This window comes from Trichechus manatus, unplaced genomic scaffold, assembly GCF_000243295.1.
Source record: "Trichechus manatus latirostris isolate Lorelei unplaced genomic scaffold, TriManLat1.0 scaffold00075, whole genome shotgun sequence".
Classification (NCBI taxonomy): Eukaryota; Metazoa; Chordata; class Mammalia; order Sirenia; family Trichechidae; genus Trichechus; species Trichechus manatus.
In genome coordinates, this window is record NW_004444011.1 from 9,524,061 (window position 1) to 9,543,285 (window position 19,225).

A 19,225-nucleotide genomic window follows, 5' to 3' on the forward strand; every position below is an offset into this window, starting at 1 on the left:
TTTGGATCGGGATTGCTCTGTATTTGTAGATTGCTTTGGGTAGAATTGACATTTTCACAATGTTGAGTCTACCTATCCGTGAGCGTGGTATGTTTTTCCATTTATGTAGGCCTCTTCTGGTTTCTTGAAGTAACGTTTTGTAGTTTTTCTTGTTTTTTACATCCCTGGTTAGATTTATTCCTAAGTATTTTATTTTTTTAGGGGCCATTATAAATGATATTGCTTTCCTGATTTCCGTTTCTTAGTTCTCTATATTGGTGTATAGGGATCCAACTGATGGTATGTTTATCTTATATCCTGTTACTCTGCTGAATCATTCTATTAGTTCCAGTAGTTTTCTTTTGAAGTCTTTTGGGTTCTCTACATATAGTATGTTGGCAAAGAATATTAAATATACCATGGACTGCCAAAAGAATGAACAAATCTGTCTTAGAAGTACAGCCAGAATGCTCATTAGAAGCAAGAAAGGCGAGACTATATCTCACATACTTTTGACATGTTATCAGGAGGGATCATTTCCTGTAGAAGGACATAATGCTTGGCTTGATGTCACAGTGGCTGCAACAATGGGCTCAAGCAGAACAACAACTGCAAGGATGGCACAGGACTGGGCAGTGTTTTGTTCTGTTCTACATAGGGTTGCTGTGAGCTGGAACCAACTCGGTGACACCTAACAACATCAACATGTATAGTATCGTGTCATCTGCAAATAGGGATCGTTTTACTTCTTCCTTACCAATTTGGATGCCCTTTATTTCTTTGTCTTGCCTATTGCTCTAGCTAGGACTTCCAGCACAATGTTAAATAGGAGTGGTGATAAAAGGCATCCTTGTCTTGTTCCTGTTCTCAGGGGGAATGTTTTCAGCTTCTCTCCAATAAGAATGATGTTGGCTGTTGTTTTTGTATAAGTGCTCTTTATTATATTGAGGAATTTTCCTTCTATATCTATTTTATTGAGAGTTTTTATCAGCTATGGGTGTTGGATTTTATCGAATGCCTTTTCTGTGATGATTGAGATGATCATGTGATTCTTTTTTTTTATGTGATGGATGACATTGATTGATTTTCTAATGTTGCATACCTGGTACAAATCCTACTTGGTCATGGTATATTTTTTTTTTTGATAGGATGCTGAATTCTATTGGCTAGAATTTTGTTGAGAATTTTTGCATCTATATTCATGAGAGACACTGGTCTGTAATTTTCTTTTTTTGTGGCATCTTTGCCTGGTTTTGGTATCAGGGTTGTGCTGGCTTCATAGAATGAATTCGGAAGCGTTGCTTCCTTTTCTATGCTCTGAAATAGTTTGAGTAGTACTGGTACAAGCTCTTCTCTGAATGTTTTTTAGAATTGTCCAGTGAAGCCATCTGGGCCAAGGCTTTTTTTTTTTGTTGGGACTTTTTTTTTAATTACCATTTCAATCTCTTTTCTTGTTATGGGTCTGTTCAAATTTTTTACCTCAGTTTGTGTTAGTTTAGGTAGGTAGTGTGTTTCTAGAAATTTGTCCATTTCCTCTGGATTTTCAAATTTGTTGGTGTATAGTTTTTCATAGTACTTTGTTATGATCATCTTTATTTCAGTTGAGTCTGTTGTAATGTCCCCCATTTCATTTATTTGGGTTATTTGCATCCTCTCCTTTTTTTCTTTTGTCAATTTAGTTAATGGTTTGTTGATTTTGTTGTTTCTTTCATAGAAACAACTTTTGGTTCTGTTGATTCTTTCTATTGGTCTTCAATTCTCTGTTTCATTTATTTCTGCTCAGCTTTATATTTTCCTTTCTTCTGTTGGCTGTGGGTTTCTTTTGCTGTTCTCTTTGTTTGTTCGAGTTGTGTAGCTAAGGTTTTGATTTTGTCCCTTTCTTCTTATTTGATGTGTGCATCAATTGCTATAAATTGATCTCTGAGCACTCCTTTGCTGTGTCCCAAAGGTTTTGGTAGGATGTGTTTTCATTCTCATTTGATTCTAGGAATTTTTTGATTCCATCTTTGATTTCTTCTATCACCCATTGGTTTTTATGCAGGGTGTTATTCAGTTTCCATTTTTTCCCTTGTTCTTTTATTATTAATTTCTGCTTTTATGGCGTGATCAGAGAAGATGCTTTGTATTTTTCAGTGTTTTGGATTTTGTTGAGGGTTGTTTTGTGGCCTAAGATGTGGTCTATTCTGGAGAAAATTCCATGTGCATTGGAAAAGAAAGTGTACTTTGCAGCTGTTGGGTGGAGTGTTCTATACATGTCTATGAAGTCAAGTTGGTTGATTGTTGCATTTAGATCTTCTGTATCTTGGTTGATTTTCTTTCTAGATGTTCTGTCCTTTACTGAAAGTGGTTGTTGAAGTCTCCTACTATTATTGTGGAACTGTCAATTTCTCTTTTCAGTGCTATTAGAGTTCGTTTTATGTATTTTGGAGCCCTATCATTTGGTGCATAGATATTTATTATAGTTATGTCTTCATGGCAGATTGTCCCTTTAAAAATCATTATATAATATCCTTCTTTGTCTTTTATGGTGGATTTTGTTTTAAAGTCTATTTTATCTGAGATTAGTATTGCCACTCCCACTCTTTTTTGGTAGCTGTTTGCTTGATAGACAGCATATTGATGGGTCCTGTTATTTTCTAATCCATTCTGTCTCTCTCTGTTTCTTTTTCAGTGCATTTAAGCCAGTTATGTTCAGTGTGATTATTGATAAATGTGAGTTCATTGCTGTCATTTTGTAGTGCCTTTTTTTTTGTGGTGCTGACATTTTCTTTGTTACTCTTACTTTCCTATGCTGAATTCCTTTTGTTTGTAGATTTTTTTGATTCTTTGTTTTTGTCGATTTTGTGTTTACTGAGACTTTATGCTTTTGTTCTTTATTTTGATGAATAGGTTTGTTACCTTTTTTTGTGGTTACCTTTAAATTTACCCCTATCTCCCTAAGTTTAAGCCAGTCTTTTATTACTTCATAGTTCTTTGACTTCCTCTTCATTTGAAAGGTCTATACTTACACCATTTATTCCTTCTTTTGTTGTTCTGATGTTGTTGTCACTTACAGATTGACCTCTCTGGTACCCTGTTGTAAATCTTTTAGTTTTGTTTTATCCTTGAGAGTTCCTTACCTAGGTTGGTACCTGGCTGATGATACCCTGTGTCCTAGGTTCAGGTTGTTGTCTGATGTTGTTGGTTCTCTTACCAAAGGACTCCCTTTAATAATTCTTATAAGTTTGGTTTAGTTTTTACATATTCCCTTAATTTCTGTTTATCTGGAAATGTCCTAATTTTACCATCATATTTGAGCAAAATTTTTGCAAGATCTATTATTCTTAGTTGGTAATTTTTTTTCAAGGTTTTATATATGTCATCCCATTGCCTTATTGCCTGCATGGTTTCTGCCGTGTAGTCAGAGCTTAGTCTTGTTGTTTCCCCTTTGTATGTGACTTTTCATATTTCTTGAGCTGCTCTAAGATTCTTTCTTTTTCTTTGGTTTTAGCAAGTGTGATTATGATATGTCTTGGTGATATTCTTTTGGGGTCTATTCTATATGGGGTTTGTTGAGCTTCCTGGATGGTCAGCTTTTCATATTTTATGATATTAGGGAAGTTTTCTGTCAGCAATTCTCCAGTAATCCTCTCTGTGTTTTCTGTTTTCACCCCCTGTTGTGGAACTCCAATCACACAAAAATTTTTGCTTTTTTTTTCCTTTTTTCCCATCCCCATACCTCCTCTCCCTTTTAACTATCAAAGATTGTTTCTTTTTGTGCATAACATTTTCATGAGTTTTTCTAGTAGTGGTCTTATACAGTATTTGTCATTATGTGATTGATTTATTTCACTCAGCATAATTCCCTTCAGACTCATCCATGTTGTAAGATGCTTCACAGATTCATCATTGTTCTTTATGGTTGCATAGTTCTCCACTGTGTGTATGTACCATAGTCTGTTTCTCCACTCATCAGTTGATGGGCATTGCGGTTGTTTGCATCTTTTTGCTATTGTGAACAATGCTGCAATGAACATGGGTGTGCATATGTCTATTCGTGTGACAGCTCTTATTTCTCTAGGATATGTTCCTAGGAGTGAGATTGCTGGATCATATGATATTTCTATTTCTAGTTTTCTAAGGAAGTGCCATATCATTTTCCAAGATGGTTGTACCATTTTGCATTCCCACCAGCAGTGCATAAGGGTTCCAATCTCCCCACAGCCTCTCAAACATTTGTTATTTTCTGTTTTTTTGATTCGTGCCAGTAATGGCAGGGTGAGATGGTATTTCATTGTGGTTTTGATTTGCATTTCTCTAATGGCCAGTGATTGTGAGCATTTCTTCATGTGTCTGTTAGCCATATGAATGTCTTCTTTGGTGAAGTGTCTCTTCATTTCCTTTGCCCATTTTTTAATTGGATTTTTTTTTTGTTGCTGTAGAGGTGGTGGATTTTCCTGTAGATTTTAGAGATTAGAACTTAGTCAGATATGTCATAGCCAAATTTTTTCCCCAGTCTGTAGGTTCTGTTTTTACCCTTTTGGTGAAGTCTTTTGATGAGAAATTATTGCTTTTGATTGTATTCCACATAGTTCTCAGGGTTTTTTCACTTTTCTTTATTCTTTTCTCTGGTTTTTCCTCAAAGAAAGTGGGATCCAAGGATTTGTCTTCTATTTCACTGATCTTGTCTTCCTTTGTTTCAAATTTGGTCTTAAAACCTTCTATTGCACAGTCCATTTCTGAAATCTTGTTGTTCATCCCTTGGATTTCTAATTTCTGTTTTGTATAATTTCTAGGTTTTTTTTTTTTTTTTTTGACATTTTGTTCCTGTATTATTTTCCTGAATTCTTCCATTGCTTTGTCTGCATTTTCCCTGATTTTGTCTGGATTTTCCATGATTTTGTCTATTTTTTCCTTATTTTTGTCTGTGTTTTCCTTCATCCTGGAAAGCCCTGAGTATTAGAGTTTTGAATTCCCTGTCAGTTAGTTCTACTGCCTTTTCTTCTACCAGAGGGTCATTCACTGTTTTATTTTGGTTGCTTCCTGGAGCCATCTTGACCTTTTTTTTTCAAATATGTTTTGATACTGTCTGCTGTCTTCAAGATATTCAGGAATTATTTTCTTCATTTATTGATTGTAGATTTGTTTGTTTCATTTGGTTATATCTGGGCAGGCAGGCTGGGTGTGATTTGTTGCTTGCTTTTCTGTAGCCTACTACTCAACACTTCATCCAAGTGGGCAGGGTCAGTTGCTCAGCTATGGTGTAGTAGTGCAGGTCTAGAGTGGAGGTCAGGGATGGCTAATTTGCAACATGTGCTGGGGCCGATGGGGTGGGACAAGGAGGCAGTGCAGGGAGGGGTCTGGTTATCTGTGCCAGTGCTTCTTAGGGGTGCAGTGCTCAGCACGTGGTACAGCTAGGCATCAGGGAAGGGAGAGAATGTGATGCATTAATTTAACTGGGTGTGAGAAAGAAGAGAGAGAAACAGAAGAAAAAAATTTAAAAAATAAGAAAAAAGCAAAAAAAAAAAAGTAAATAAAATGGCTGTGTTGTCGGATTCAGTGTGTGGGGCAGTGCAGACCTGGTGAGGCCATGTGCCGGTAGCTCTCTACCCAGGTGTGGCTCTCTACCCAGGTGTGGCTCCACCTGTTGAGAAGAGGCGTGGTGGTGCACGGGGCAGGTGGGCAAGAGAAAGGAAAGGAAAGAAGGTAAAGAGAGAAGAAACAACAACAACAAAAACAACCATAACAACAAAAAATAAATAAATATGATGCTGGGGGAGCCAATTGTTGATGGCAGGGCAGAGCTGGGATTCCAGCGAGCTGATGTCTCTCTCGCTGAGCAGTGCATCATGGCCCGTCAAGAAGGTGCAGTTACAGCACAGGGCCTAGGTGGGAGGGAGAAGAAAAAGGGAGAAGGGGAAAGATAAAGAAAAATAAAAAATATGGCACAGAGGGAGCTGGCCTGTGGGGGCGGTGCAGACCTGGGAAAGCCATGTGCCAGAGGCTCTCTGGTCAAGTGGTATAGCACAGTCTATCAAGAAGGGAGGGGTGGTGCATGGGGCTAGGTGGGTGGGAGGAAGGAAAGAAAGGAAAGGAGAGAAAGAAACAACAACAACAACTAAAAACACACAAAAAGAAACACAAGAAAAAACAAACAAAAAAAATGGCACTGAGTGAGCCTGGTTGTGGGATGGTCTAGACTCAGGGAGGCTGTGTGCCGGTGGCTCTCTAATTGATTGGTGTGGCATGGCCCATCAAGAAGAGGTGGGGACAGCTACAGGGCTAGCTGGGTGTGTAAAAGGAAAAGAAGGAAGGGAGAGAGAGAGAGAAGAACCAAAAAAGAAAAAAAAAAAAAGCCAAACAAATAATAATAAAAAAAAATGCCACTGAAGGAGTTGGCCAGTGGGTGCAGGGTGAATCCCAGTGGCAGTGAGCTGGTGTTTCTCCAGCTAAGCGACCTTGGCCCATTGGGAAGTGGTGGAGGCTGTGTAGAGGGAAGAATGGTATGGTGGGGTTGGGAAAACGTGTATCCCTGGTTAGCAGGTGCTCTGTCTCCTGTTGGGAGCTCCGTGAGGTTGCCTTCCTGTATTCCCTTTCCACTGTTCTCGGTGGCTGAGGTCCAAGATGGCGAATCTGTGTTGTGTTGGCTAGTAGGGGACCTCGACTTTGTAGCTCTCCTTCTTCTCTGTTCTCTGTCAGTTTTTTATCCCATTCGGTGCTTGATCGATTCTTTTATCCCTTCATTTGATGCACGGGGTTCCAGGATTGATGTTTATATCTATTTTACTTAGTTTTTTGGTCTTTGCTGTAGAGGGATGGCATGGTGCTTCTGTCTATAATGCCATGTTCTAAAAATGATCTTTTTAGGAGTATATATTTCTGTTGACTAAAAATACTAGATCTGAAAAATTAAAGTGGATACCCTTCATTGAACAATCCTTCCTAGGATGTTAGAACATCAGTTCACAACAGTAAACATTATTGAGCTCTTACCACATGTAAGATACTATGCTTAGCACTTTGAGTGAAACATGTTGAGGAGGAATTTGAAAAAAGGGGGGACTAGAATGTATACAGCAACAACAAAAAGATAACATTACAAGAAGGATTAGTAGTTCAAAATAATAATAAAAGAAATGCCATAGGCCAGACTCAATTCAGTTGGCAAAACATTGGTATAGATAATAAGTATTGTGAAAACAAGATTTTGCTGTAATGTCAGGAGGTCTATTAAAGCTTAAAGTAAGAGCAGAGTTTTGAAATATGTTTTAAATTTTAATTTTTACAGAGAAAAGCCATTTAGCAGAGTTGGAATAAGGGATATTTTTAGTTAAAGAAGTATCACTTCAGTTTATTAAAAATCAAGGTTTCCAGTAGAAAACAATATCAAATATAAATTAGTTTTAAATGTTTAACTCATCACAGGTTTGTTCTAAATATACCAATCACTAGGAAATTTATTTCTGGAATAATGAAAGTCTTTAAAATATAAATTGCTATTGATTTCTCTGCCTAAAATTGTAAGTATTTCAGAATCCTTATTCCTATCAACACTTAAACATGTTCAAGCCTCTCCAAAACAAGCAAACCTTTCCTTTTATCCTACTTTCTACTCTAAATGCCAACTTTTTGAAAGAGTTATCTACAGTTGATTTCTCTCTTCACCATTTCTTATTTGCTTTTCAAAACACTGACCTCAGAATTCTGTCCTATCACTCTATAGAATGTCACCTGTCCAAGATCACCAAGGACCACTTTTGCTATTCCAAATCTATATTTTTTTAGGCCTAATCTTACTAGATCTTTTCGACACATTCCAATCTGTGACTACTCTCTATTCCTTAAGGCTTTCTACCTTTGACTTCAGATGGTCAGTATATTATTTTGGTTGACCTCCTATGTCTATGACCATGTCTTTTCAGTGTCTTTTAGGGTCCCTTAGGATTCTGCCTGCTGCTTTATCTTTTCCCTTTCTATATTATCTCCTCTATGTCCACAGCTTCAATGAAAATAAGCTGATAGCCATGTATCTTTATATACCTTGTTTTATCTTTCTCCTGCATTCCAGATATCCATTTCTAAACACATTCTGAACATCTCCATGTGGATGTGTCAAAGATAACTCTAAAATAACATGTCTAAAAATGAAGCCATGATCTTCAGTAAGAACTCCTCCTATTTTCTCCATTGAGGACATGACACATTAGCTGTCCAGTTGCCTAAATCAGAAACCTGGAAACCATTCTAGATTTCTTTCTCTTCTTTATCGCCAGAATATCTTTTAAATCTATTGATTATTTTTACAACATGTCATTATCTCATCAATCCCTACATACTCCTACTGCAACACCCCCTCTAACCACTCCCTCTTTCTCACTCCAGTCTATTTCATATAGTACTTAAATACAGCTGATGGCAGTGGCATAGTGGGTGAAGACTCTTCATGATCTGGTTCCTATTTATTCCTACAGATTTATTACTGCAGTTCTGACCTCAAACTCTAAGAATACAAAATATGCCTTATTCAGACAACTTGTTCTCTATTTCTGGAATAGTCTTCATTCAAGTCAAGTATCTGTCTACATCACTTATCTAATTACTCCTGTCTTTCCAAACTTCGCTCTGCAATCACTTTTCTTGTTAAGGTTACAGACTTCCTAGCACCACAGCTAGGGAGTATCCTATGTGTTCTTTAACATTGTGTGTTTATCTCTGTTATAGAACTTATCACAGGTATTCCCAACTTTTGTTCACTAGTCTCCTTGAGGAATATAAAATGTATCTACCACCTGGGCTGGAAAAGTGTCATATCCATTTGCATCATCGATGTCCAGTAACTACGTGACATGAACTAGTTTCTTAATGAAGGTTTATGAATAAATAAATGAAGGAATGTTAGTTAACAAAATGCCATTCCAAATCAATAGAAGAGCCCAGAAAAACACCAATATGCCTTCGAATGTTTGGTGAAAAGTGATCATTGAATACTTTTATTCTGTAACTTTGTATGACATTTTCCCCTAGTCTATTTTCACACAGTGTATCCAACAGACTCAAGTCAATTAAGTTTTAGAAATAGATTAGCAATTATCTCACAGCTACAGTCTACTCCTAATGTACACTTAACTCCTTTTATGAGCAAAACTTCATATGTTACTATCTAGTTGAACTCCGATTTTCCAAATAATGGCAAAAAGTATAAAGATATAGTACTTTCCTAAGCTTCTCTTTAAATAGCACTCTTATTTGAAGTCATATATATGACTATATTGAACGTAATATGATTTCTATCAGCCAAGTTGCATTAGAGCTCTGATAGGAACAGGGATAAGTAATTTGGCAGGCTGTCTCTTCTTCATTCATCTCCATTTGTTTACCTTCCTCTGAAAAAAGATTATAAGATGTGACAAGTTGGCTTTGTTACACACACACACACAAATACAGGTAGAAAATAATAGTGAGGTAGGAAATCAATCTCTAAGCTTAAAGCAGGGAAGGAGCTTCACTAATTTCAGTCTAAAGTCTTTAAACGTTTAAAGACTGTTTCCTTTGTCCCTCATTAGTCCTTACTCCCTTTCCAATAGTTTTCATAATTCTGGGTGCCCACTGTAAACAGGGCACTGAAATAACCCTGTAATTCTCTCAATGTTCCACTCTTATAGTAACATTCCAAACTGCTTTGTACTACTTAAAAAAAAAAAAGAAAAGAAAAGTATAGTCCTTTACGTATGGTTTATGGAGCTCTATCACCATAAAAAAAGACCCAAACCAAATCCTTTGCTGTCAAATTAATTCTGACTCATAGTGACCCTACAGGACAGAGTAGAACTGCTCTATAGGGTTTCCAAGGAGCAGCTGGTGGCTTCGAACTACTCACCTTTTGCTTAGCAGCCAAGCTGTTAACCACTGTGCCACCAGGGCTCCTCTAGCACCATAGCCCTCACCAAAAACCATAACACAGTATAATATGATATAATATAATACAATAATAATATATGATAAGATATGATATATCAAATAAATAAATAAAATGTTAGTAGTGCTTTGACTCCACCATGATTATGTGCTCACCTAAAAGACTAGTGTAATTACTTCTTCTCAATTAACATTTTTTCCTCTCTGTCTGACTAGACTAGTTATAATAAAAATAGGAGATAATGAATGTAGGGCTGGGTATTTCATATGCATTCCCTCTAATCCTTACAGCCCTGCAAAATAGGCATTACTGACATCATTACATGGATGATGAAATTGAAACTAAGAGGGCTCATATAACTTTCCAAGACTGCAGTTAGTAAGTGACAAGGATGAGATTCAAACCTATGTTCTTAGCATTGACAATTCCATGAACTCTCAATGACATGACATCCACTCAGGTAATTGTCCAGGCTCAAATCCTAAGAACATACATTCCTTAAAACAGAAACTTGCCTACAGCCCTTTGCTTGAGCCATCTTCATGAACATATATGATGAGAAGAAACTGTAACTGCACTTATTCAATCCATTTCCATAAACATTTGTTTAAAAAGATAACAAATGTATAGGAGCATCTTCTGTATAAGTGACCCAGACATAAATGAAAAAGGAAATCAGATAAGTGCAGCAGAGATTAGTGTGACTACAAATGCAATGTTTTCAGAAACACCAAGGGCTATGTACTTTGTTTAACAATATAACAACAAGTATGTTACTGATGATGCGATCATGGTAAGACTCTAGAGAACTTTGTCTTATCTGTCAAGCCCTCTCTATCATTTCAAAACAGCATTCTTTCCCTGGCACACTGAGTTAGTGAAAATAACTCACAGCAGCTGGATTCATCTTCATTAAAGTGACAGTCAGGCACTCCATCACATAGCAGGAGGGATGGGATACACTGGTTTGCAGAGCACTGGAACTCCATTTCACTGCAGAGTTGAGGAGGAGGGCTGAGAGAACAATCCATTTCATCAGATCCATCTATGCATTCTTCCTGTCCATTACACGTTCCCGTGAGAGGGACACACTGGAGTACGTAGATACAAGAAAACTGATCAGCTTCACAAGGTGACGGCTGTGGTGTGACAGGGCCTAAAAAACAGAGCAAGTCATTTTGGCATTAGCAGAGTTATCTCTCTGTCCAGTGTCCATAGGATGAAGTTATTCTTGTATAAGCCTGAAACATTTTGGCAATTGAAGTAAATTAATTCCCAGTTAGGAATAATGTGAACTCTACAAAACATGCAAAAGTGATTAGAGACGATGCTGTATCTCAATCTCAGAATCAACATTCTTAGAAAGGGCCTCATTGACATGAAATGGACATTTTCAAATTAAGGAAGGAAATTTGCCTCATAGGTCTAAAATCTTCTGATTCTCTTAAAAGTAAAGATATGTTTGCAAAGCAAGTCAGTCACTTTGGAAAGCTGTACTCACAATTTTAGAATCTAAGGGAGTTGTTATTAAAACACTATATCAGTTTTCTGTCTCTTAGTGTCCTTTACTTGGAGAATCTGACTCCTGAGACCCTGATCAGGGTGGAGTCACAGAATTAGAAGTTTGCTATGGTTTTGTGACAGTACACGTTACTCTCGGCTCTTGATTACTTCACAAAGGCCATGTGCCACCATATCTAAAGTGTACAAAATATTACAGTTAAACCCAAGATTATTGTGCTAGACAGAATCATGAAGATAATCTGGTTCAAACCCAAACAACTCATTTTCCAGATGAAGCTACTAAGGCCTACATATTTCAAGTGTTCAAAGATACAATGCTAGTTTGATAAACTATTTATTACACAAAACTATCATGCAGCAAAAATTTTGAGAAGCAGTCCAACCATAACTTTAAGTCAAACTTAAAAAACATGGGCAAAGAGTATTGACTAGCTGATGTTTCTAGAGGTCAGAGAAGAATTTAAGTGAATATATAGGATTGCACTAAATTTCTGGAGCATTAATAGCTGAATGGTTCTTATACTACATATAGTTTCTGTTCTAGTGGTTGATGGACTCATCAGTCTATCAAGGGAAATGATAGACTCAGATGGCAATGGAGACCAGATCAGGAATAGTTTGTTTTGTTTTCTTTAGATTTTTAAACTATTTCTATTATGCATGGATTATATAGGAATAGTCTTTTATATATAACTATGGTGTTGTGAATTCATTTTTAAAATGAAATTTGAGGGTTCCTCTTTTTTCCCAACTCACCCAGTAGTGATAATATTTTAAGAATGTATTTAGTCTCAGACCCTATGGTCAAAGCCATGTATCTGAGACCTGCAGTGATGCTTAGGCAGTCTGTGTTCATGGAAATCAGCATGTTTAATTGGAAAGGGGGGTAAACTCATGGCTTTGAGACATTAGTATCATGTCTAATCTGAGATCATAGGGAAGAAGCAGCATATACAATTGCAGTGTTCCAATATACACATTCTGAATTCAAACTTAGAAAGTAAATTGGATTTATATTTTATACTCTTATAGATAGCTCTTTGGACATTTAACCATTGGCAAATAGTTTTTTTAATTCTTTTCATTAGATTGGTGTTGTTAGGTGCCATCAAGTTGATTCTGGCTCATGGCGAAGCTATGTACAAGAGAACTAAACACTGCCCAGTCCTGTGCCATCCTCACAATCCTTGCTATGTTTGAGCCCACTGCATCAATCCATCTCATCGAGGGTCTTCCTCTTTTTCGCTGATCCTCTACTTTACCAAGCATAATGTCCTCCTCTAGGGACTGGTCCCTTCTGATAACATGTCCAAAGTACCTGAGACGAAGTCTTGCCATCCTTGCTTCTAAGGAGCACTCTGGCTGTAGTTTTTTCAAGACAGAATTGTTTGTTCTTCTGGCAGTCCATAGTATATTCAATATTCTTCACAACACCATAACTCAAAGGCATCAGTTCTTCTGTCTTCTTATTCATCGTCCAGCTTTTGCATGTGTATGAGGCAATTGAAAATATTACGGCTTGGGTCCAGCGCACCTTCGTCCCCAAAGTGATATCTTTGCTTTTCAACACTTTAAAGAGGTCTTTTGCAACAGATTTGCCCAATGCAAAACGTCATCTGATTTCTTGACTGCTGCTTCCATGGGCATTAATTGTGGATCCAAATAAAATGCGACCCTTGAAAACTTCAATCTTTTCTCCGTTTATCATGATGTTGCTTATTGGTCCAGTTATGAGGATTTTTGTTTTCTTTACGTTGAGGTGTAATCCATACTGAAGGCTGTGGTCTTTGATATTCATCAGTAAGTGCTTCAAGTCCTCTTCACTTTCAGCAAGCAAGGTTGTGTCATCTGCATATTGCATGTTGTTAATGAGTCTTCCTCCAGTTCTGATGCCACATTCTTCTTCATATAGTCTGTCTTCTTGGATTACTTGCTCATCATACAGATTGAATAAGTATGGTGAAAGGATACAACCCTGACACACAACTTTCTTGACTTTAAACCATGCAGTATCCTCTTGTTCTGTTCAAATGACCACCTGTTAGTCTATGTATGTGCTCCTCATGAGCACAATTAAGTATTCTGGAATTCTCATTCTTCACAATGTTATTCATAATTTGTTATGATACATACAGTCAAATCCCTTTGTATAGTTAATATGTATTCAGGTAGACATCTTTCTGGTATTCTGTATTTCAGCCAAGATCCATCTGACATCAGCAATGATGTACTTCATTCCACATCCTCCTTTGAATCCTACTTGAATTTCCAGCAGTTCCCTGTCGATGTACTACTGCAATTGTTTATGAATTATCTTCAGCAAAATTTTACTTGTGTGTGATATTAATGATTTTTTTTTGATAATTTCTCCCTTCTCTTGGATCATCTTTCTTTGGAATGAGCACAAATATGGATTTCTTCCAGTCAGTTGGCCAGGTTTCTGTCTTCCAAATTTCTTGGCGGGGACAATTGAGCACCTCCTGCACTGTATACATTTGTTGAAATATCTCAATTGGTATTGGGTCAATTCCTTGAGCCTAGTTTTTTAACAATGCCTTCAGTGCAATTTGGGCTTCTTCCTTCAATACCATCAGTTCTTTATCATTTGCTACTTCCTGAAATGGTTGAACATCGACCAATTCTTTTTGGTACAGTGATTCTATGTGTTCCTTTCATCTTTTGATGTTACCTGCATCGTTCAATATCTTGCCCACAGAATAATTCTATATTGCAACTTGAGGCTTGAATTTTTTCTTCAGTTCTTTCAGCTTGAGAAATGCCAAGCATGTTCTTCCTTGCTGGTTTTCTAACTCCAGGTCTTTGTACATTTCATTATAATACTTTACTTTGTCTTCTCGAGTCTCTCTTTGAAATCTTCTGTTCAGCTCTTTGACTTCATCATTTATTCCTTTCACTTTAGCTGCTGTACATTCAAGAGCAAGTTTCAGAGTCTCTTCTGACATTCATTTTGGTGTTTACTTTCTTTCCTGTCCTTTTAAGGACCTCTTGCTTTCTTCATGTTTGATGTCCTTGATGTCATTCCACACCTCGTCTAGTCTTCGGTCATTAATGTTCAATGCATCAAATCTATTCTTGAGATTATCTCCAAATTCAGGTGGTATATACTAAAGGTCATATTTTGGCTCTTGTGGACTTGTTTTAATTTTCTTCATCTTCAGCTTGAACTTGCATATGAGCAAGTGACGGTCTGTTCTGCAGTTGGTCACTGGCCTTGTTCTGACTGATAATATTGAGCTTCTCCATCATCTCTTTCCACAGATGTAGTCAATATGATCCCTGTGCTTTCCTTCTGGTGAAGTCCACTTGTATAGGCACCGTTTATGTTGCTGAAAAAAGATATTTGCAATGAAGAAGTCATCAGTCTTACAAAATTCTATCATGCGATTTCCAGCGTCGGTTCTATCACCAAGGCCATATTTTCCAACTACCAATCCTTTCTGTTTCCAACTTTCATATTCCAATCACCAGTAATTATCAATGCATCTTGATAGCATGTTTGATCAATTTCAGACTACAGAAGTTGGTAAAAATCTTCAGTGTCTTCATCTTTGGCCTTAGTGTTCGGGGCTTAAATTTGAATAATAGTTGTATTAACTGGTCTTCCTTGTAGGCATATGGACATTATCCTATCACTGACAGCTTTGTACTTCAGGATAGATCTTGAAATGTTCTTTTTGATAATGAATGTGACACCATTCCTCTTCAATTTGTTGTTCCCAGCATAGTAGACCATATGATTCTCTGATTTAAAATGGCCAATACCAGTCCATTTCAACTCACTAATGCCTAGGATATCGATGTTTATGTGTTCCATTTCATTTTTGATGACTTCCAATTTTTCTAAATTCATACTTCACAGATTCCACGTTCTGATTATTAATGGATGTTTGTAGCTGTTTCTTCTCATTTGGAGTCATACCACATCAGCAAATGAAGGTCACAAAAGCTTTATTCCATCTATATTATTAAGGTTGACTCTACTTTCAGGAGGCAATTCGTCCCCAGTCGTCTTCTGAGTGCCTTTCAACCTCGGGGGTCATCTTCTAGCACTATGTCAGACAATTCTCCACTACTATACATAACGTTTTCACTGGCCAATTTTTTCAGAAGTAGATCACCAGGTTCTTCTTCCTAGTCTGTCTTAGTCTGGAAGCTCTGCTGAAACCTGTCCACACTGGGTGATCCTGCTGGTATTTGAAATACTGGTAGCATAGCTTCCAGCATCACAGCAATGTGCAAGCCACCACAGTATGATAAACTGACAGACGAGTGGTGGTTTACTAGATTACTCTCACATTTAAGAAAGGACTTGTTATTGTTAGTTGCGGTTGAATCAATTCTGACTCATGGCAATCCCCATGTGTGCAGAATAGAACTGCTCCATAGGTTTTTCAAGGCTGTGACATTTCAGAAGCAGATCACCAGGCCTGTCTTCCAAGGCACCTCTGGGAGGTTCAAATAGCTAATCTTTCAGTTATTAGTGGAGTGATTAACCATTTTCTCCACCCAGGGACTCCCAGGGAAATTTTTTTCTAAAGTAATATATGCATTAAATTTTATCTTTATGAACTTACCAATGATTAAAAGTCTTAATACCCTTTCTGCGTTTGAGGAAAATTAAAATCTAGAATCAACTTTAGTAACATACCTCTTACTTAGGTAATTTACAAAGTTTTTCTGAAGAACATTAGAGAGAAGCAATTTTCTCTATTTCAAGAAAAGCACAGAATCCATATGCCCTTGCCATTCAAAATGTTTTATTTTATGTGTTCCTTTATATTTTTTTCCTTATATTAGTTATGCAAATTAAAAACTCCTTTATTTTGAGGTAGCAATTCCATCAAAAATTACCCTCCCAGATATAGCCCCATTCATTGATTAGTGAATTCCATAATTATTTTTATGGAAAGATACTGAAAACTCACTTTTTCTAGGCCCTGCATTTCAAGGAAGCTGGTGAGCTGCACTGCTTACCTTGGATATTGTCATGCCCTATTAAGATTCTTCCTTCAAGATCAAGACACTCATTCTCCCAGCTGCTAGGAGTGTTACCAGATGGCAGAGGCCTTCAAGCTTACACACCCTCCCAGAAACAGCCCCATTCATTGACTGGTGAATTGGGGATATGACAGGCCAGCCACTGTGCCTTAATTTGGGACATCTATGAAGGGCCAGTGAAGATCCTGAGGTCCCCATGGGGTTTACTGATGCCCCCTGTTGCAACTGCATCACAGTTCAACCCTGCCTTCTGCCCAATCCTGCCTCCTTCACTCCCTTAAAGAGTTTGTTACTTAGAGAATTTCAAATAAAGCTTCTATATGGGAATCTCTGCCTCAGTGTCTGTTTCCTAGGCAACCTGACCTAAGTCTCCAACCAGCTATCTAAATTAAATATACTTGTTGCCATTGAATCAATTCCTACTTACAGTGACCCAATAGGACAGAACAGAACTGCCCCACAGAGTTTCCAAGACTGTACATTTTTACAGAAGCAGACCACCACATCTTTCTCTTGAGGAGCAGCTGGTGAGTTTGAACCCATGACCCTTCAGTTAGCAGCCAAGCATTTAACCACTGCACCACTAGGGCGCCTAAATGAAATATATCTTCTTTTAAATTAAATCCCCTCTGAATTAATTGCGTCTCAAATTTTCCACTGCAGTATTTCTGATGCAAGAGAAATCTGAATCTGCCCCCCTGAGGAAAATCTAGGTAGGATCTTAGCCAGAAGCAGTTCTCCATAAACTCATAATTTCTTTTAAGACTCTTGTTTTATCCGAATGCAAACTCTGTATTCTACTACATAACATATCCATTTTTTTTTAAACAAATGGCTTCCTCTAGGTATTCCAGTAAAAATAACACTCCCGGAAGATGTATTATGCTTACCTTGTGACTTGAATGCATTCTGCTGTATACCTCCTTTGAGAAGTGTGGTCACAATTAAAACAGTTTTCCTAAAATTTTTAATTTCTATGTATTTACTGAATGTCAACTACAGAGTTACCTAAAGTCTTTCTCATATAACTCCATAAAAAAAGAAGAGTATTTACTCTTCTTTTTTTTATAACTTGAATGTCCTCAGCACCAACATCTCTCAGAACCTGTATTCTAGCCTTGCGACTCATATTTGATCATTTTCTCTTGAAGCTGCTGTTCTAATTTCTCCAACTTTCTTTTAAAATGCAGAGATACAACATTTAAAATACCTAATATCTTGATAAATGTAGTGTGTACTGGTTAAGAACATCAGTTCACTTATTAACATACCCAGTGAACTACTCAGTCAGGTTGTTTAAAACCAGTGGAATTGAAGTGCAAGGCCAGAAAATCTTTAAGAAGAAAAGGAAAATCTTTAAGAAGAAAACTACCTAGGAGAAAAGAAATTAGGAATTGGCATTGTTAATCAACTTCAGCATTCCCAGTAATCAAGACATTGCCTTGATTTCTACATCCCACTTCAATTTGTGCTTGGCAGACAGTTACAGTTCCTGACATTATGGGTGTTATTTTGTCTTCCCACAAGATGTTGAGTCTCGTTGTTCATTTATGTTTGAATAGCAGTTAAACTATCTTTGCTTATAGCAATAAAAATTATTTAATACTGATAACTTATGGTGAAATTCAATGAAACATTTTCATGAAATTTATGTAAGTTTAGTAAAAGCCTAAAGTGAACAAGGATAATTTGATGGGTTTTTATCTTTATGATTAATATGCTTAGTAAAAGCAAAAATGATTGCCTTCTTTGAAAGGAAAAAAATGCACAAGTGACTTCAGTTTTAAAGAGCAGAAATTAGGCTGTTGACAAATATTGTCACCCTTGATGACGTAAATGGTAAAATGCTTGTTGTAAAACACAATCCATCGGCTATAAATTGGTAATTGCTTGTCTCTAGGAGATACATTCATTAACAATATTCAAAAATATCACAAAAAGCTGTGGGGGAAAAGAAGATTCAATTTTAAGACTGTAATTCATAAGAAATCTTGGTTTGAGTTTATTTTGAATAAAAATATTATGTTTATATTTACATAAGGATCCTCCACAAAGTATAAAACATTCATTTCTTTATTGATTTAAAAAGTAGTCATCTCTATGGGGAGTCATAAGAGAATCATTTGGATCTTATTTCATTAGTACACCTAATAGGTTAAATTTTCTTGGAAAGATGAAACGTGAATTCTATTTTGACTAAAGGAAATAGGAGCATTCTGGCAAATGTGGAGAAGTCTGTAGAGCACATGGAGTATCTGAGGAGTCAAGGGGGCTCATTTGGCTTGTCTGAAGACTACGAATGAGAAGGACGTCAGAAGCCTGCAGAAGAGACCAAGGTGAAGGAAACCTAAGTTTCTGGAAGTTTGATCCAAAGTGGAAGCTGGTAAGTATCTGAGAATAAATGACAAATAGAAAGTGATAATTATTAAAGTGAATAGCTACCACTGGTGGCACAGTGGTTAAGAGCTTGGCTGCTAACTGAAAGGTCAGCAGTTTGAATCCACCAGCCACTCTTTGGAAACCCTATGTGGCAGCTCTACTCTGTTCTATAGTTGTTATGAGTCGGTATGGATTCCATGGCGATAGGTTTGGTTTTGGATGGTAGTCAAGGCAAAGGTTAAAATAAAAATAGGAGACAGCTGACAAAAATGGAAAAAACTCCCTGAGGGACTAAACTGCTGGGCGGACGGCTGTGGGGACCATGGTCTCGGGGAACATTTAGCTCAATTGGCATGACACAGCTTATAAAGACAATGCTCTACATTCTACCTTGGTGAGTAGTGTCTGGGGTCTTAAAAGCCTGTGAGC

General features: G+C 37.2%; 1 protein-coding gene across 1 annotated transcript in view; it reads right to left on the minus strand.

Moving 5' to 3' along the window:
• The window catches only part of MALRD1 (MAM and LDL receptor class A domain containing 1), a 964,362-nt gene that overhangs the window by 153,203 nt on the left and 791,934 nt on the right, over nt 1-19,225 (minus strand). Inside the window, 1 exon segment of the mRNA XM_012556720.1 lies at nt 10,767-11,030. Within this exon segment, the coding sequence (XP_012412174.1) occupies nt 10,767-11,030 (264 nt within the window).